This window comes from Eptatretus burgeri, chromosome 12 (assembly GCF_056783735.1).
Source record: "Eptatretus burgeri isolate ZD-2024b chromosome 12, Ebu_testis_v1, whole genome shotgun sequence".
Classification (NCBI taxonomy): Eukaryota; Metazoa; Chordata; class Myxini; order Myxiniformes; family Myxinidae; genus Eptatretus; species Eptatretus burgeri.
The window spans coordinates 21,334-42,262 of NC_140972.1; the positions used below are offsets into that span (position 1 = coordinate 21,334).

General features: G+C 42.1%; 1 protein-coding gene across 1 annotated transcript; it reads left to right on the forward strand.

Moving 5' to 3' along the window:
• The first annotated feature begins 594 nt into the window (after positions 1-594).
• Positions 595-19,772, forward strand: LOC147014938 (deoxyribonuclease gamma-like). The gene is made up of 8 exons (XM_085849207.1): positions 595-803; positions 4,341-4,438; positions 5,635-5,721; positions 12,151-12,263; positions 14,118-14,230; positions 14,730-14,875; positions 16,106-16,202; positions 19,334-19,772. Exons 1-8 carry the CDS (start codon positions 660-662, stop codon positions 19,391-19,393), a joined length of 858 nt encoding a protein of 285 aa, XP_085705333.1. The 5' UTR covers positions 595-659; the 3' UTR covers positions 19,394-19,772.
• Positions 19,773-20,929: the final 1,157 nt, after the last annotated feature.

The window sequence follows — 20,929 nt, forward strand, 5'->3', positions numbered from 1 at the left end:
ACCTGTTAATAAATTGATTAAAAAGAGAGATCAATTTCACCTGTAATTAAATTGTTTACAAAAGAGAGATCAATTAAACCTGTTATTAAATTGTTTAAAATGAGAGATCAATTTGATCTGTTATTTAATAAGACATCAACCATGCATCATGTTCTTCGTCATCAACCATGCATCAACCATCAACCATGCTTTTAGCTCTCATATGAGCATCGTCAAGGGAAACAAATTGATCAAAAAGACAAATTTACCTTTTTAAAAATTGTTTTGAATGAGACTTTTGCAAGATCTCTGAGACACCTCAAATCTAACCGTTTAACCACCATGTCGACTCGGTGGAGGGAACAGAATGTCCTTTGAATAAAGATGTTCTTTCCTTCTTGAAACAAGTGTGTCCATGTTCAACCGGAACATAAACGTTTCCTTCTTGATTTATGATGTGTGGAGGAACGAAACGTGTTGGAAAATAAAGCCTGTTATTTATCACAATGTCCCTACCTGCATAAAGCATGGATCAGCACTTCTCATCAGCAAAGCCACACCTTTGGCACAAAATGTGTCAAGAGGTGCTATATAAGGACCAACTTCGACCTCACCACTTGTGTGAACCTTTGACTCTGCAGTTTGAACAGTTTGCCGACTGTTTTCCTCGCCAGTAAAAGATGCATAAGTCTTTGTTCTTGTTCTTTTTCTTCCTCGCCTGCTGTTTTGACATCAACCATGCTTTGAAAGTTTGTTCATACAGTGGGCTGGTCTACAATAGAGTTCAATCGCAATGTCCAACAGTCATACCGGAGATAATCAAGGTAAGCAAAATCTGTGCATGATAATGGGGGTTTTGATGGAAGTTTTAAAAGTGAAGATGATGAAAATAACCAGGAAAGTAATTACTGTCTTTATTGCAAAAATAAAGACAGTTCCATTGAAAATTTTGTCATTTGCTTAAGTGTATAATAAATCACACATTTCAGTGAAATTGGTGTCATTTATAAGGCATTTATTTTAATTGTTTGTGCTGTAAAATCAGATGAAGGAGTTGGACGTGATTTACTCAATGTGTGTAACATCATTTGGGTGTTTTGATCACTCTGAAGTAGTAAATACAACTTCTGAAGAGTTGCTTCATGACTTTCACCACCTTAGAATCAAAAGGTTCTCACAAACAAATGGTCAATTTTCAGAAAGAATGTTTTGATTCGAAGGGGATGCTCTGCAGACATTAAGAGACACTATCAATCTGGTAAAATACCTCCTTAAAACAGGCCAATATGGTTAATGATTGGTTTGAAGAACATAACACTTTCCCTTAACTAGTCAAGAGATGCAATGTGCCTCGATCACCCCGATCTTCTTTTTGTAATGAGGGTGTGGAGATAATATTCCTTTAGGAATAAGAAAATAAAGTTTGCAAGTTGTTTCAGAGGTGAGTTGCAAAGGCATTTCTTTATTAGGAATCCAATGTGACATGAAAATGAGTTTAGTGGGAGGAGAGATACAACAAATTGCTATGTTATTATAAAATAAATTTCTGCTGATACATTTTTGAATGATATTTGGATAAAAGGTGCAGCAATAATTAGCATTGTCTCATGAGAAGAAGCAGGAATTCATCCAGATGAGATTTTCATGTTTGTTCCAAGGAATTTTCCAAGATATCCAAAATATCTCTTACATTTCTTCACATGAAAGATATAAAAAATTTAATTGACATGGATATATTAATTTGGGGAAAAAATTAAATACATACTTCTGGAAGATATAACCTGTCATCATAACATATGGAATTTGAGAATTGTGTGCTTGTTTGTTTTTTTATGTTTCACTTCTATGCACTCTCTTGAGGAATTAAAAATGAATACAAAATAATATTGCATTGGGAATGTTTGTGAATTCGATTGATGACCACAAGTGGCCACCCAGCGCTGTCCAAAGATTGGGGGGAGATGGTACCCTGCGCTGCCCACCTGGGTGAGCTTTTCACCGGTTATTTCGGGATGTATCGGACATTGAACAGCGATGAAGTTACGAGCCTCATGGTGGTTACCTTTTGTCTGCGGGATGACGACCGCACTGTCTTACCCCACATCCCAATATACACTTTCTAGTGGCCTTTGGCAGCCTGAAAACAGAGCAATGTGTTGTCACTTAAAACCTTGGTCAGATTCTGAAGGACTGACACCCAAAATTTGTGGCTTCTTGATGCTATGGTTTACCCATGAAATAATAACATACGAACACACAAACAAACAAAAACACTTGAAAATATTCATAAGATCTTATAATTGTTTTGCTTTTTGAAACCACACAAATTAGTTCTAATATTTTTCTAATCTTCACTCAAACCTGCGAATTTGAGATTTTTTTAACTCTCTCACCCTTGCGGTGGGAAACCAGCTGCTCAAGAAACCTCCATAAGCCCAATCGGCAGGTCAGTACCCGGCCACCACATGCTCTTGTTTATCACGAGTAACTTCCTGAGCAATTAGTGGCTCCATTATATTGCACCTGATCTTCGGTCCATGTTGCCGTGGACAGATCAGGAAGTGCGAGGGAGGTTTTTCCCAGTGCACACGCTTTGTTACACACCACAATCGGCCCATCCTCGTCAATACACCAAAGTGAATAATCTGTGGAAATTGTAGCACGAGATTCACGAACGTTTTTGAAGGTTTCTCGTGAAAAAGCATTCCAAAATGAGTCAAAATGTGATGTCTGTTGATGAGGAAGGTGTGGATGATGATGATGTGGATGATGATTATGTGGATGATGATGATGACGACGACGACGACGATGATCGTGATTTTGAGTCGGGGAATGACTTTTCAAACAGGAAAGTGAAACTGACAGTACTGACGACAATGCTGTGGGAGTTCACAGAGGTGTTGGTGGAGGGTGTGGTCGAGGTCGACGGCGTGGTTGGGGCAGAGGACGTGGAGGGGATGGACCAAGTCCTGACTCCCCCAGGATGGACTGGGAGTTTACAGTGTCATGTTGAAGTTTGCACTGGGAGGAGAGATGATGCCAAAGCTATCGATAACCTTGGGGTTACAGGGAACTTGGTCGTCCGAATGACGGACAAATTCTCAGGATGGAATTATTCCCTGTACACTGACAGATTCAACACCTCAGTTCAGGTGGTTAAGTGTATGATCACACCATAAGGGATAAGGAGGTGTGGAACTACTATGACCAGCAGAAGATAATTTCCCAAGACCCTCACAAGGTGAAACAATGAAATCAAAAAGGGGAATGGGAATTTCTCTTCGATGGGATTGTTGCTCTTATAGTTTGGCAGGAAAAGTGGCCCATATAATTTGTCACCTCAATCTATGGCTCTTCCCCTCCTGAACATGTTCAATGATATAATGGTGCTGAAAAAAGAAAGATTCCCCTTGCTTGTCCAATTGCAGTGAAGGCCCATAATGCAGAAATGGGGGGGGGGGTTGGACAAACAAAAATGGCCAAATTACTCAATTGCAGAAATGCCACCGCCACGATAAATGGCCAGGTCGCTTGGTAATAAAATTCTTCATGTGCACTGTGTACAATGCATACATAATGATGGGTTTCACAAAGTGCCATGCTCCACCAAACAAGAGAGCAGTCAATTTCCATTTATTTATGGAGAAACTGTCAGGAATATGCAGGAGATGTTCAATCCACTGAAACAGCATTTGGTAATCGACCCTCAGCAGTTTCAGGATGAGCGACGACTGAAACGGGATGCTCACCATGATGTAGAAAAGGCTCCACATGCGACTCCCAACAATCGATGTGTTGTGTGCAGAGAGAAGGACATCATGGCAAAGCAAAGGAACTCTCGGGCAAAGGACGAGGACTTGCCAAAACGCTGCAAGACAATGCACTGGTGCACGGACTGTGAAGAATTCTTATTTCTCGGAAAGTCGGGATATGACTGCTCGTTTGAATGGAACCACAAACTGGAGTATTGGTGATAAACTCAAGAAGAAAGAAAGCAAGACAGTCTTTGATTCAAAATATCATTTAATTGTAATTACAGGACTAGAAAAATAATTTTAAATGCAGAAAACAAAAATAAAACAAATTTAAACTTTTCAATTATTTTTCGAAAGGGATCCCAGGGTGGGGGAACAGAAAGTCCAAGGAGCTCAGGGTTTCAAAAGGTTAACACACAATCCTTGTTTTTGAATGAATTGTTGAATAATTTTTTGAATGAATTGAATGAAACATTCTCCATTGTTTTGAATGAATTGAGGTTCAATGAGTCTAAATCTGGACCTGTATCAAGAAAATCGTCTTTGTGTTTCATTTCTCTTTCATGTGCAGCTCATAGTCAGTGATCTTTTGTTTGTTCTCTTTAGATTTTCACACGTTGTGACATTCTCCTCTTGATCGCAACAAAACCTCCTTCGGAAGGAGACGTGAATCGAGCAGCAATGTTAGTCGACCTCCTGAACAGGTTTGGCAACTTCATAATTTACAAAATCTACATTTTAACGAAGCCTGTCAGTGGCAATGAGCATGAACAAGACCTTGTGCTGAAGTTTGAACTTTTCTCTTTGACATTTCTCTTACCCCGTCCTTGTTAAATAAATAAACATTGGGAAGGGTATGATGAAGCTGTAGATCAAATATTTATGACAGTGTTTGGATTAAGCTGAAAACAATTCTGAGAATTTGAAGGAAATTATTCAAATGTAGTTTTACAGTTCACTCACACATTTCTCTGCAACATTCTGACAGTGGCAGAGGTTGTTCGAGTTTATTTCTGGAATTATGAAGGTTCTCAAAGGGTTCCAACATGAACCATGTTTTGTGTTTGAGTGCATCATCGCCAAGCCAGGAAAGAAGAGAGTAGAGATGGACAAGTGTGAAAGGGGAAATAATAGACTTCCCAGAATGAACCATTTTGAGAGAGATCTGGAGACTGAACCGGAATACCTTGTGATGGTTGATCATGTTAAACTAATGGATCATTTAGTTTATATTTAATAATCTACTATTTTAATTGCTTACATCTTTCTTTCATGGGCTGGCAGCATGGTCTGCAGGTGTGCAGACTCACCTCAAAGCTGACTCATCTGGGTTTGAATCTCAGCCGAACTATCATTTGTCAGGGTGGTGTTTCTCAGGCAGGGTTTGTGTGTGTGTGTGTGTGTGTGTGTGTGTATGTGTGCGCACGTGCGTGTGTGTGCAATGCCTTGCATGGATGTTGAACTGGACGTCCCATCTTCCAGTATTAGTTTTTGGACATTATTGATCCCACGGTGTACTTCGTGAAGAGTTGGCGAGCTATCTCTGGCACCTTGGCCAAATTCCAAATTCCTGTCCTGACTCCCTGTGTCAGAGTGGTGACCCGTCGATGATTGTAACCTGAGCCATGAAAACTACTTCGGCAGCACCGACGCTCTGTTCAAAGCATGGATCATGATCTGCTCTTTATTACATCACATTTTACATTAACTTTGTTTGTTGTTTGTTTTTCATTGTATATCTTCACGTTGTTGGACCTTTATAATTATTATATTTATCTCATGTTATTTTGAAATGGATGTTCAGAAAAGTACATGGAATTATCAAAAGAACGTTTACATTGAAATCCAACTTCCTGACACAAGTTTTACTGGAACTTATTAACTGGAGCATCTCCCCTAGTGAGTTCCCTGAAAACACCTACAACTACATTCAGAGTGAAGAAATGATGAAAGGATCCTGGAGGAGAGTGTTTGCGTTCATCTACCGGTACGTCATCCAATGATCTTCGTGAGGATCATTACATCGAGGGGTGTGAGATCAATTGTATTCCCTTCTATAAACATCCACACATGACGTTTGTTGTACAAAGATGATTTGAGAATGGGATGTAAAAAGTGAATTATAAACATTTCTTTCATGTCCAAGTTCACATAATATTGATAAAAATGGGATTTTTCACTTTCAACTCCATTCCAACCCATCCTTCCCCTCTTGGTGTACAATGGTTTTTATTTCTATTCTCTCCCTATTACCTGCAATTCCTATCTTCCCCACTTTCCCAACGTCCCCCATCCCTCTCAACAAAACACTCTGTGTCTTCTCTTAAATCCCCCCCAAAATAATCTCCCTTTCTCCTTGCATACCCACGCGTTCTGATCCTTCTGCTTCTTCCTCTTCTTCTTCTTAATCCTGCAGGCACACCTTCTTTATTCTACTTGCGCTGACTCACTCGAGCCTTTCCCTTCACGATTTCTTCCACCAACCTTCCATTCGCGAATCTTACCTATTCTTCAAAAATACATCAAAAATTAATAATCTTCTTTGTATCCTTTCTATATATACACCTCCTGTAATCATGTGTCGCTCTCCACTCTTCGTGATACGTTTCATTGACCCAGCAGCTTCACTCTGCGTTTACCGTTGCAAATTCACCACACACCTCCACGATTTTACCTCAACCTTCCCTTTTCCAAATGTAACGCAATCCTGATTTGAAATAAATAAATTCACTTTTGACGATACACCTCCCATAACCACGTGTTTCTCCCCATTCACTATTCACCTCCACGGTTTTTTCTCCAAACATTCCATTACCTAATCTGATGAAAACTCTCAAATAATAATAATAATAATAATAATAATAATAATAACGGTTTCTTATAATGCCTCATCAGACTCTTTCACACGTGTGGTGCTCTTCACTGCATCATAATTCACTTGTCTTGTTCTATTTCTACAGACTCTTCTCAATTCGACCTCACATGTGGTGACTTCAATTGTCATCAAGCCTGTTTGCAAGGTGTGGGTCCCTCTCTCACCTGTCATGGCACTTCAGCAAAAGCTCTATGCGACTCATTGGGACTGGTCAACTTCCTAACCCGGATATCAACCAATTGTATTCCATCTCTTCTGGATCTGATTTTGACAAATTTGCCTGAAAATATTGGCTGTTCTTTCTCTGCTCCAATCGGTTCTTCTGACCACGTCCTTGTCAAAGTAGACATCTCTCTGGCTGTTATCAGAGAACCACCTCAGTGCAGTTGAGTCTGACATTTCACTCAAGCTGACTGGCAGGGTCTCCAAGAAGCCATCAAACTTCAAGACTGGTCTCCCGTCACTACTTTCTCCAACATCAACTCATCCTGGGAATTCTTTCGAAGATATTTGCTCTCCCTCATGCACAGATTTATCCCATCTCGTCTTCAGTTGTCCTACCCTTCCTCCCTCCCATGGTTCAATAAAGCTTGTGGCGAGGCAGTTCTCCTGAAACAAGTTCCCTTTGCCTCATGGAAAGCAAACCCAACTCAGGGTAATCTCAGTTCCTTCCATAAAGCTTGGAGCAAGTGTGTATCTACCCTCAGGAGAGCCAGAAAACAACATCTTTCCAAGCTCAAGTCTGAACTCTCAAACCTCTCTCCCTCCTCCAAATCCTGGAAGCAACTAATCAAATCAGTTTCAGGTGTGTGTTCCCCCTCCATCCCTCCCTTACCTCAATTGGCCCCACTGCTGATACTGTAAGTGAAAATGGCTGAATGCCTAAACTCGGTGTTTGCATTGAAATCTTGTGTCCAAAACCCATCGCTTTCTGCACCAACCTTACCCAGTCACATGCCACTGTCCCTGGTCTCTATGTCCTTTTCTCCTGACAAGGTGGAGAGCTTGCTGTCAAACCTCGACTCAGATTCTGCAACAGGTCCAGATGGCATCAGCCCACGTGTCCTAAAAACCTGCTCCTCTGTGCTTGCTCACCATCTCTCTGTTCTATTTACCCTCTCATTTGTTCAAGGTCATCTGCCATCAGCTTGGAAATCAGCAAACTTTACTGTCCCACATAAAAAATGAGCAAAAACAGATCCCTGCAACTGCAGACCAATCAGCCTTCTCCCAATCATCAGCAAGGCTATGGAATCATTCATCGGTTCAGACATTAAATCCTTCCTCCTCCCCAATGGCCTGATTTCCAATCAATTTGGTTTCAGAGCAGATCACTCTATCCTGGATATTCTGCTTCTGCTCTACCAACAATGGATTGAGGTCCTCAATTTCGGACATGAAATCAGAGCCATATCTCCAGACATATCGCGTCCTTTTCACAAGGTCTGGCACCCTGTCCTGCTCCCCAAACTCTCTTGCGATGGTATCCAAGCCAATCTACACTGATGGCTTGCAGACTTCCTCTACTGTTGCAGTCAACGTGTGGCCCAAACTGGAGTGCTTTCATCCCCTCTTCCTGTCCAGGCTGGAGTTCCTCAAGGGAGGGTTATTGGCCCTGTCCTTTTTCTTGTTTTCATCAACGATCTCTCCGACTCTCTGGAAAATCCGATTTATCTCTTTGCTGATGACTCTTGCTGCTTGCAGCCTTTATTGATCTCTGTAAATCATTTGATTCAGTGAATCGGGATACCCTCTGGAGGATTCTTGGTCTTCATGGGGTGCCACCCAAACTGAACGATCTGATGTCTGAACTCTACTCTGGTACTGAGAGTGCTGTGAGATGTGGTGGTACCATCTCTGACATATTCCCAGTTGTTACTGGAGTTCGTCAGGGGTGCATACTGCCCACCACACTTTTCAGCACTTCTATGGGCTGGATTCCAGGGAGGATATCAGACAGATCATGCTGCCTTGCATCATTTGGGAATGTCAAGATCTCTGACCTTGATTTCACAGATGATGCAGTCATCTTTGTGGAGACTTGAGATATCCTTTTGGTGGCCCTCGAGGTGCTGAATGAGGAGAGGGAGCCACTGGGATTACGGGTTTCCTGGGTCAAAACTAAGATTCAGGTTCTCAATGACATCTTGGATGCTGCTGTCCTGTCTGTACGTGTTTGTGGTGAGGATGTTGAGGTCGTGGTGAGATTCACTTACCTTGGCAGTGATATTCATGTCTCTGCTGGCTGTGAATCAGAGATCAATAGACATCTGGGTCGGGCCTGGGGAGTCATGGATTTCTGGAGGATGGGGTGTGGCGCTGCCGGTACCTGTGTGGGAGGACGAAAGTCCGAGTCTTCAGGTCCTTGGTGCTTCCAGTCTTGCTCTCTGGATGCGAGACTTGGATTCTGACCAAGAATCTGAGACGGAGACTTAATTCCTTTGGTGACAGGTCTCATCGGAGAATCCTTGGTTATCGCTAGTCGGACTTTTTGTCCAAGTAGTGGTTGCTGAGAGAGACTCAAAAGAGATTTGTTACCTGCATAGTCCGTGAGCATCAGCTGTGGCTGTATGGACATGTGCCTCATTTTCCTAACGCTGATCCTGCTCACGAGTTTATCTCAGTAAGGGAGTCTCTTGAGTGGAGGAGGCCAATGGGCTGACCACATGCCTCGTGGTTTCAGCAGGCTGATCGGCATCTCAAGGTAATGGGGATGGGCCAGGCATCTGCCTGGAGGGTGGCCAGACGGAGGCCCCTGGAGTACCGACCGATGGAAAGTGGACGCAGTGACGCGCTGCTCTGCCACATTCTCCCATACCTGACTTGACCTGACCTGATGACTCTACCCTCTGCCATACCATCGGTCATCCCTCAGACCGGCATGCAGCAGCTTCTTCGCTCACTGCAGATCTGGGTTAAATCACAAACTGGTCCAACACGTGGAACATGTCTTTTAATCCGGACAAATCTCACACTCTCACAATGTCTTTCTGAAAGGACCGTTTGGACCCCCCCCCAATCCACTTTATCAACAATCCTCTTGAAGAAGTCCTTTCTTTCAAGCTTCTGGGTCTCACTATGTGCCATGATCTTTCCTGGGAAAGCCACATTTCCAACCTGGCCTTCAAATCCAGTCACTGGGAATCCTCCGTCGTGCAAAGTCCTTCTTCGGCCCACCTGAGCTACTGACCACTTACAAAGCTTTTGTCCGCAGCCTGATGGAGTTCTGCTCTCCCCTCTGGGTTGGTGCTCCTGCCTCCCACGTTTTTCGGCTTCACGCTGTGGAAACCAAGGCATTTCGGATCATTGGTATCTCCAATGAAGAGGCTGAGTCTTTGGGCCTCTCTCTCTTTTACCACAGGTCTGTCAGTGGTCTTTTTGTCTTCTGCCGTCTCCTCTCCGGTCTTGCCCCCCACCCCCTCCCTGTTGTGTCTGTGATTTGTCCCCACTATGTTTCCAAAGGGTGCTCAAGGTCTGCCAACAACCCCCTTCTAGTAAAACTAGCAAAATCACAAAACACTGCTCACCTTCACTCTTTCATTCCTCTTTTTCCCACCTTTGGAACAAACTCCCTCACTCTGTTCAATCCCATTCTTCCCTCCAGGCCTTCAAAACCGCTGTTCACCACAACACCTTATTGTCTCCCATCCAATACCTCTATCTTTTGAACCCCCGTTAGTCCACCCCAAACCCACCTGCTTCAAATTCCCTGCTTTCCTGACTGAGATTCTCTGTAATGTCCATCTTGTATCACCCGTGTTCCCCCCCTCATCCCTCCCCGTCCCATTCCACAGATTTCCTGATGTCTCTGTTCCCCACTGTGTTGTCCTTCCCACTCCCGCCCCTCATGTCTCATGCCCCCGTTGTTGTGTGTTGTGTGCTCGCTCTCATACGAGCCTCGATAAGGTACACAATAATATATATTCCCACGACGTCCATCGTTTCTTACCGACATCCTTCCTCGCTGGATTCTCATCACATCCTTTCCCTTTTTTTCCTGCACTTATCAAGGGATCAACAACTTCAGGATTCATCGATTTATGATGAAGAGAAAGGATAAACCTTCAAAACTTGAAGATAATTCAGAATGAAACAAACTTGAATCTCAATTTGAATTTGAACATTTTTGGTGGACAATGTCTCTTCAATTTCTATTTCGTTCTCCTTCACAACCATCATCATATTGTACCAATTTATAAAATAATAACAATCACTTTAAAACCACACAGGTTCCCAGGATCAGATCAGATCCATTCCAACATTCTGAATGACGTGTGTACATCCTTCTGTTTAAGAGAGCAGAAATCCCTTCTCAAAACAACAGTTCCATCAGGCTGGAGGAAATCTGACGGAGTGATGATGAAAAAGAAAGGAAACAGGAATGAACAAGGCAATTAGCATGGTGTCAACTTGAGTTGTGTGGCAGGCAAGTTCATGGCAAACATACTGAGGGATGTCTGTGTTGAACACATGGAACAGATCGCTCTGTTCACGCATAACCGTCACTCAAACTGTGATGTCATACATTGTGGACACAAGAATCCAAATGTTGAGTTCGTCATAAATAAACACAACTCTACCATAATATAAACATGAGCAGAACGAGAGCGACAATAGGTGGAGCACACACCGTGTAGGAAAAAGATCAAAACCCCCAAATATCCCCCAACCTCAAAGCAGAGGAAGAAGAAGATCAATAGGTTTCAAGTGTTGAGAATGATGAACCAAGTTGATAAGATCACTGAGGGAATATTCTTCAACAGACGAGCAGAGGAACAAATACGAGGAAACTGGTTCATGAGATTCACGGGAAATTACCGGAAGTAGATAAAGAAAAACATTCGGTGAAAGAACAATTACACAGTGGAACAATGTCCGCACACAAATGGTTGTCAGTGCTACGGTGAACCAAGTTCAGTTCAACAGAGTTAATACTGGAAACATGACCCCGGAAATATGACCAACAGATACCACGTGACCACAATTATAACTTCAATGTGCAGGAAGAACAATCAGATGACTGAAAATCCTGGAACAAGTGATGTGTGTGTGTGTGTGTGTGTGTCTGTGTGTGTGTGTCTGTGTGTGTCTGTGTCTGTGTGTGTGTGTCTGTGTGTGTGTCTGTGTGTGTGTCTGTGTGTGTGTCTGTGTGTGTGTGTGTCTGTGTGTGTGTGTCTGTGTGTGTGTGTGTGTGTCTGTGTGTGTGTCTGTGTGTGTGTGTGTGTGTGTCTGTGTCTGTGTGTGTGTGTCTGTGTGTGTGTGTGTGTGTCTGTGTCTGTGTGTGTGTGTGTCTGTGTGTGTGTGTGTGCGATTTGTTTGTAACTTCTCCGTGAGTCTGACACCATGTATTAAAGAAGTTTTCATTTCCTGGGAGGGATCACTCCCTGAAAGAGGTCTCTGTTTTTGCCATATGTGTGAAGGGGTCGACCCAAACAAATAAAAGTTGAAAATCCTTGATGTAAGAAATGTGAGCAGGAAGTTTGTCTTACATGTTGTACACGATTCAATGCAAGTTTCGTTACTGGTTTTGTTTGTTTGCAGATCAGACTTGGTGGAGATGAAATATGATTCCACGGAACAGGGTCCAAAATTAATAGATTATAATATCTTTCATCCAGAGGCATTCTTCGTGAGGTTTCAGGCCAATAACACCAGTAAGTATTAAAAACTTTCACATTTTAGTTTACATAATGCTCTTTTATCGGTACAAAACAATATTTACTAATATTTCATTCCACTTCATTACAGATTTGGAATGTGATTTATGATTGTGTGATGATTGTTCATGAGTTAGTTTGATTGTTCCATAACACCCCCATTGGTCCAGGGCCTTGTGTATTCCCATGGGAATTTTATGATAAATCTAATTTTTATTGTATTAAATGTGTTGATATGTTATGGAACATTGGAAGCAAGTCGGGTTCCATGTTTTTATACGAGTTCAATAATACATTTTGAGATCCCAGAATGACACCATATAATCGGTGTCTCGCTCTTCCCCATTGTCTGTGATTGTTTCGAGATCAGTGTTGAGATGCCTTGGTTCATTGTCCTTTTGTGTGTGAGCTTCCAAGATCGCCATCAGCTTAAACTTGTCCAGGCAGACTTGAAGGGAGCCATCTGATGTAAATAGAGATCTTGGAATGGAACTGAACTGGCACATTCCAACAGCGAATTGGAGATCAACATCTGGGTGTGATCATGCATTGATGAGCAGTCGAGCGAACAGTGATAGGTTCTCCTTGAGCTCAACATGAGTGGCAAACTTGAGATTTTTTTCTTTGAAGCAGATTTCCACGTTAGTTAGATTTCCACGTTCAAATTCCGATTTGCTGTTGAATTAAGACCAGGTGGCGTTGACTCAGCCTGTCATCCTGAGGTTGGCAAAAATAAGTACCAGCTTGCTGGTATCCTGTGTCGGAGTGGCGATCCGTCCAGCATTCTGCCCAATAGCCCAGGAAACTGCTTAGTCAGCACCAACGCTCTGCACAGACTATGTTACCAATGTATGGATCGAGATTGAGCTTCTTCATCTTTTTCCAAGGACTGAGTGCACCAACGATGTGCGTTGTTACAAAATCCTCACAGTACTGATTTCCAATGACAAATCCACTAAAGGTAATACATATCAGGGGTGTGCATTCAGGTGTACTCCTTGGGTCGAAATTAAATTGAAAAATAGCAAACACAATGAACTAACATTGCAAACAATTATATCTTCCAAAGGTGTATTTTAATTAACTCAAACACCCAATTTTCATGAATGCACTCCATTGGAGTTCCCTTCGTATGCATGCAAAGTTCAGGGCCCCGAGTTTTCATAGTTTTGGAGTTATGGAGGAGATTGACGGATGAATGGCCTGACACACACACATTTATGAGGAAAGATGACCAATATGAGCGATATTCAAAAATCTCTCTGAATGATCATCAAAACACACCAAGGTATGTTTTTTGTTCAACATATAACATAAACATTTCGTTGGAAAAAAAAAATATATGTATATATGCCCCGGTTAGAATAGGTGTACCATATCCCTGTGTCATAAGAGGCGACCAGGGTTGCGTCAGGAAGGGCATCCGGCGTAAAACCTGTGCCAAATGATTATGCGGATCATAACGGATGATCCACTGTGGCGACCCTAAATGGGAGCAGCCGAAAGAAGAAGAAGAAGATAAATATATATATATATATATATATATATATATAAATATATATATATATACATATATATATATATTCATATTTATAAAAATATATCTGTACATATCTATATATAAATAAATCCATACATCTTCATTTAAATATATATATATATATATATATATATATATATATATATATATATATATATACATATATATATACATATATATATATATATATATACATATATTTATATGCATAGTTTTCATGAGAGATACACCTGGTGTTGGTGTTTGTGCCTGTGTTGTGCTAAATTGTGAGTTTCTCAATTACAGACGATAACAAATTTTGGTTTTTTCAGGTATCAAGAATTTGATTCTTATCCCCATTTGGACGGATCCAACAGAAGTGAAGAAAGAAAGTCGTAAACTTTCTTCAATGTTTCAAGCAGTTCAATCAAAGTGGTACAACACGGTATGAACAATAAAAAAAAACTCGTTTTTTCAATAAAATCTGTGCAGATGTCCCGTTGTAAATTTAATATCCACTCCACATACTTTATGACTCTTGAAATATTTTTATGACGCAATGTAAATTCAATAACTTATAACGCAGGTACATTTTGAAATTAACCTTCAACAAATTTTTGAGAAATACTTCAGAAAGTTTTATAACAATGGTGTAAAGTCAAGGGCTCAGGATGTGCAACGAATGTTTGGATGGATTCCCTGGTTTTTGAGGGTCCACGAAGCCAACATCATCAATGGAGTCATAAATGGAGCTTTGTGGACACAAGTACATTTACACAACGTCGATCATACATCCTTCAATCGTGGACATGAGTACATTTACACAATTACCATCACGCATCCTTCAATCCTTCATCTGGAAAGAAGATTAGAAATTAAATAATATAATTCTGGTGATCGAGGATCCAAAGAGATCACATGACCTTTTTCTGTTTCTTCTGTAGATGACCGCCATGTTTCTCGGAGACTTTAGTGCCATGACACATCCTCAGGAGGACGAAAGTTTGAACCAGTTTGGTGAATTCCTTTGGCTCATTGATGAGAATATGGACACAATGGTGAAAGAGGATATCAACTCTGCAAATGACCGGTTTGTTTGCAATTCCTCAATTATATTGGGACATTATATAGTAAGAGCAACTACAATCCTGAATGATGTGCTCATTGGGATTATTCAGTTATAACATTCGCAAAAATGTGAAACTTGTTCTTCTCCTTACCCCACTCCACCCAGATTCCTTACCTGTTACCTATCCCCAACCCTTTCCCTTATTTTCCAAACTCTCAACCTATTTCCTTTCATTTCTCTTTCCTCTTACAATGACATAGCTTCAGTTGTTAACCACAAGCCTGGTGTTGGTTAATCGTAACAAATATTAACTACAACATTTTGACTAAAAGCAATATCAATAAATAAATAACTAAATAATAAACACCTTGCAGACACACAAGTGAATTGTTTTCTTCAAAGGAACTTTGCAAAAACGTGTTCTTGATTTGTAACAAATTATCTTTACATGTTTCATGATGATTTATGTGTGATTATCAGTTAGACTCATGAACTACCAACTGCAATATGATTACATCACTACCCATAAATGAACACACACACACACACACACACACACACACACACACACACACACACACACACACACACACACACACACACACACACACACACACACACACACACACACACACACACACACACACACACACACACACACACGGTACAGAAACAACTCCGAAGTCGGTTTCCATCTCAGATGAATAACTTTATTAGCCTCCGTTGGACTTCATGCGAAATGAGGGCGAACGGATTTGGTTTCTGTTCACGTCCTTGCGTGCGTGTGTCCTCAACCATTTCTCGGACATGCATTTACCGATGTTGTTTAAACTTGTCATTCAGATAACGAATGATGTCTTACATATGCTAGTCATTTATTGTTCCACATCAGATCGAAGATGGCCGACTGGTAGGCTGGCGTCCATTTTAGTTGCACATAAATATGGGCTAGCCCATCACGTCCACACAGCAAAATTACTCAAACAACGGGGCTGTGACATTTTATGTCTTTTTTATACTTGTTTTCCCAACCTTTTTACTTGTGGGATCTGCAGGGAATCCTTACATTCTGAAATCCTACACCGATTCATTGGTCCATCCAATGGCACAACACCCTATCATGATAAACATAATGATGAGATATTGTGTGCTGTTTGGGTTAGGTTTTGGGGTAGGGTTGGAGTTACCTTCCTCTGTGTGTAATACGGTTCTCTCCCCCTTGTTTCCCTTCACGTGTTTTCAAACTTACAGATTTGTGGTTTTTGGATCGGCATTACAAGAGGCTATTGTACCTGGATCAGCAAAACCTTTGAACATTCAGACGGAATACTCTCTCAGTGAGAATGAGGTATGAGCAGGGTATACCTGTCACTGATTGGACATTCAGAACATACCGATCATTCATAGTGCACTTTTCTATTGATGGTTGATCGTTTGGTGCTTGGTTATACTTGGCGTTCCATAAAGTGTGCACAAGTACATCAATCAGGTTTTTTTTTTTTTTTTTTGTATACCTTGGTCGAGGCTCGTATGAGAGCCAACACACAACTCACAGCAAGGAGGCATGAGACAAGAGGGGCGGGGGTGGAAGGGACAAAACAGTGGGGAACAGACACATTAGGTGAACTGTGGAAGGGAGAGGGATGGGGATGGGACGGGGAACATGGCGAAGAGAAGATGGACATTTCAGGGACTTTCAGGAAGGAAAGCAGGAGAAATGAAGGAAGAGGGCTTGGGTGGATTATCGGGGGTAGAAAAGATCAAGGATTTGGATGGGGGAAGATAAGAGGTGGTGGTGAACAGCTGTTTTGAAAGCCTGGAGGGAAGAATGGGAAAGAATAGAGTGAGGAAGTTTATTCCAAAGGCAGGAAAAAAGAGGAATGAAAGAGTGAAGATGAGCAGTGATTCGTGATTTTGGTAGTTTTACCAGAAGGGGGTTGTTGGCGGACCTTGAGCGCCCTGTGGAAATGTGGTGGGGACAAATCGCAGAGAGAGCAGGGGGGGCAATGCTGGAGAGGAGTCGGTAGAAGACAGAAAGACCACCGACCAACCTGCGGTGATTGAGTGACAGGCCCAAAGACTCAGCTTCATTGCGGGAGATGCCGATGATCTTAAATGCCCTGGTTTCGACAGCGTGAAGCCGAGAAAGGTGGGAGGCAGGAGCACCAACCCAGAGGGGAGAGCAGTACTCCATCAGGCTACGGACAAAAGCTTTGTAAGTGGTCAGGAGCTCAAGAGGGCCGAGGAAGGACTTAGCACGACGGAGGATTCCCAGTCGGCGACTGGCTTTTGAGGTGAGGTTGGAAATGTGACTTTCCCAGGAAAGGTCATGGCAGATAGTGAGACCTAGAAGCTTAAAAGAAAAGACTTCTTCCAGAGAATTGTTGAGAAAGTGGATGGGGGGTTTTGTAAACGGTCCTTTCGAAGAGACATAGTGAGAGTGTGAGATTTGTCTGGATTGAAAGACATGTTCCACGTGTTGGACCAGTTTGTGATTTTATCCAGATCTGCAGTGAGTGAAGAAGCTGCTGCTTGCCGGTCTGAGGGATGACAGATGGTACGGCAGAGGGTGGAGTCATTGGCAAAGACAAATAGAGGATTTTCCAGAGAGTCCGAGAGATCATTGATGAAAACCAGAAAAAGAACAGGGCCCAGAACGCTACCTTGAGGAACTCCAGCCTGCACAGGAAGAGGGGATGAAAGAACTCCATTTAGGGCCACACGTTGACTGCGACAGGAGAGGAAGTCTGCGAGCCATGAGTGGAGATGGCCTTGAATACCATGGGAAGAGAGTTTGGTGAGTAGGGCAGGGTGCCAGACTGTGTCAAAAGCACGTGATATGTCCAGGGATACGGCTCAGATTTCCTGTCTGGCATTGAGGACCTCCATCCATTGATGGGAGAGCAGAAGCAGCATATCCAGGGTAGAGTGACCTGGTCTGAAACCAAATTGATGATTGGAAATCAAGCCATTGGAGAAGAGGAAGGATTTCATATCTGAGGCGATGATGGATTCCATCACCTTGCTGATGATTGGGAGAAGGCTGATTGGTCTGTAGTTATAGGGATCTGTTTTTGCACCTTTTTATGCAGGGCAGTGATGTTAGCAGATTTCCAAGCAGATGGCAGATGACCTTGGGCAAATGAGAGGGTGAATAGAACAGAGAGAGGGTGAGCAAGAGCAGAAGAGCAGGCTTTGAGGACACGTGGGCTGATGCCGTCTGGACCGGTTGCAGAATCTGACTCGAGGTTTGAAAGCAAGCTCTCCACCTTGTCAGGAGAAAAGGATACAGAGTCCAGGGACAGTTGGGTGCGACTGGGTAAAGTGGGTGGAGATAGTGATGGGTTTAGGACACAAGATTTAGCTGCAAACACCGAGTTCAGACATTCAGCTTTATCACGTGTGGAATCAGCAGTGCGGCCATTTGAGGTAAGGGAGGGGATGGAGGGGGAACATACACCAGAAACAGATTTGATTAAACGCCACCAGGATTTTGAGGAGGGAGAGAGGTTTGAGAGTTCAGACGAGATGAGAAAGATGTTGTTTTCTGGCTCTCCTGAGGGTAGATACACACTTGTTCCGAGCTTTGTGGAAAGAACTGAGATTGCCCTCAGTTGGGTTTGCTTTCCATGAGGCAAAGGCAAGTTGTTTCAGGACAACTGCCTCGCCACAAGCTTCAGTAAACCAAGGGCGGGAGGAAGGGTAAGACAACTGAACACGAGAGGGGATAAATCTGTGCATGAGGGAGAGCAAGTTTCTTTGAAAGTATTCCCAGGATGAGTTGATGTTTGAGAAAGTAGTGATAGGAGACCAGTCTGTCAGTTTGATGGCTGCTCGGAGACCCTGCCAGTCGGCTTGAGTGAAATGCCAGACTCGACGGCGGTGAGGTGGTTCTCTGATAACAGCCAGAGAGATGTCCACTTTGACAAGGACGTGGTCAGAAGAACCAATTGGAGCGAAGGAAGAGCAGCAGATATTGTCAGGGAAATTTGTCAAAATCAGATCCAGAAGAGATGGAGTACCATTGGTTGAGATCCGGGTCGGGAAGTTGACCGATTGAGTCAGTCCCAATGAGTCGCAGATGGCAATGAAGGATGAAAGGTTACGTTTCTCCTTCATTTAGATCTATCTGGTTTACAATTAATACAGTTCTGTGTTCCATGGACGTAATGATTTTTTTGGTTTTCCCAGTTTAATGAAATTTCTGTTTTATATAATACTTTTTCCCATTTTAATTGAGGATGAGTTCAATGAACCTGGACCAACATTTCAGAGGTGATGAATGTCCTCAGTAAACACATAAGATGATCAATGTGTGTTTGGAATTTAAAGTACCCAGAGACGAGTGTAATATTATACACAATACATATGAGCTGTTAAATCAATAAGTTTGATGATAAAAGATAAGATTTGAAATGTTTATGAGGACATGTTAAAAGTAACGTGGTTAAAGGATTCCTTTTCCTGATACTCCCACAGGCTCTGTGTGTCAGTGACCATTACCCTATCGAAGTGGATCTGAAGGAAATACCGGTTTAAACGTGTCGCACCCAAGATCGTGAGCAACTCTCGATTTGATGCAATCGCCGAGAGCACATAATGAAAGGGTGCAGCTAATAATGGAGCTTTTAAGGGATTAAATTCGTGATTATTCAGCATTTGTGCTTTTCTTGTCCCTTTGCAAATCTTTTGCCGAACATATAATTCTATAAGTGGTTTATTGAACAAGTTTTAAATGGTATTGTCTTGGGGTTCATCAGTAAAGTGATGGGGCAGTCTTTTCACAACTTCTTCACATTATGCATGCCAGTTCACCGAGCTGTTCTTTTTCTTCTGATTTACTTGTTCCTCCTGTACCCTTTATGTAACTCTCTTCTATCAATGTCTGTTTCCTGCAAATAAAACTCATGAAAACACATGAATGTATTGCGTTTGAATTTGCTTACCTGCTGTTCACTTCAATATGGCTTCATTTCAGGTCTCCTCATAAATGTGTGAAAGCCATGAACAAGAAGAATAAATCATTTGTGGAGGTCTGCCATGTCGTTGTCATTCTTACAGAATAACTTACAGAAAGAAAATAATTTATAGAATCTGCTCCATTTTAGGTGTTTGCAAAAAGTCATGGGCCACGTGATATCCTGTACAATTAAAGAGATGTACCCGAAGAAAAGCTGCAATTGGGAACAACATTCACACAAACATAGTTCAAAATGTCATTCCAAATGATTTCACAAGACAAACTAGGGATGAAGATCACACAGCTGTGTTATTCCATTAAAGGATGTGTGCCTTGAAAACAGAACTTAATTGTTGATTTTTTAAAAAACTCAAATTGGTAATTATATATTTCATGATGGGTGATATGAGGAGGAAGAGGGGAAATTACTGCAAATACACGACACACACGACTGCAATCTGACCCAGGAAGGTTTTCCCCAGAAGCCAGCAGTTTTCCAACTATCATCAAAGAGTGGGGATCCCAAAGGCTTTGCTGCAATCCCATCATTCGCTGAGCTGCCCCACCTTTTTCATGTTGAAGTCTTCAGTAATGGACTAAATCGTCCTCATCGAGGCCAAGTCTTCAATAAAAGAACTGCATTGATCGAAAAGTAAGGAAAAAGAGAATAGTCGAAGAGTTTTTGAGGAAGAAATAAATCAGTTTTTTGAAAAGGGGAAAGTCATGTGTTTGGGAAGACATGAGAAGGTAAAGAATTCAAGTTTGGCAGTGGAGGGGAAGAAAATAAATATCGTAACGACCCACCCTTGAGACGCCAATGGCTACACAGTAATCATGTGATGTAGTGGCTTGTCCAGTATTCCTTGATCTCGCTAATGGTGGAGGTACACAAGAAGTAAGTTCTTGTGAGCAGAAACCGAAGTAGTATCTGCAGAAAAGAGAAAGAGAGCCTCCTATGTGGCGTAATTTGAGCGTGTCAAGTTTTGAGTTCACATTGGCAGAGTTGACAAGTCAACTAACTTTGGATTCAATTCTGTCCAGTAAGTTTGTGTAGCTGCAACCTCCCCAGATGTGAGAGCAGTCACAAGGACGAATCAATCATTTGTCGAGTTGGA

Coding starts and splice junctions, on each gene's coding strand:
- LOC147014938 (XM_085849207.1), top strand. CDS start 660: ATGCATAAGTCTTTGTTCTTGTTCTTTTTCTTCCTCGCCTGCTGTTTT. Junction 14,876..16,105: donor ATCAACTCTGCAAATGACCG/GTTTGTTTGCAA, acceptor TCAAACTTACAG/ATTTGTGGTTTTTGGATCGG. Junction 16,203..19,333: donor ACTCTCTCAGTGAGAATGAG/GTATGAGCAGGG, acceptor ATACTCCCACAG/GCTCTGTGTGTCAGTGACCA.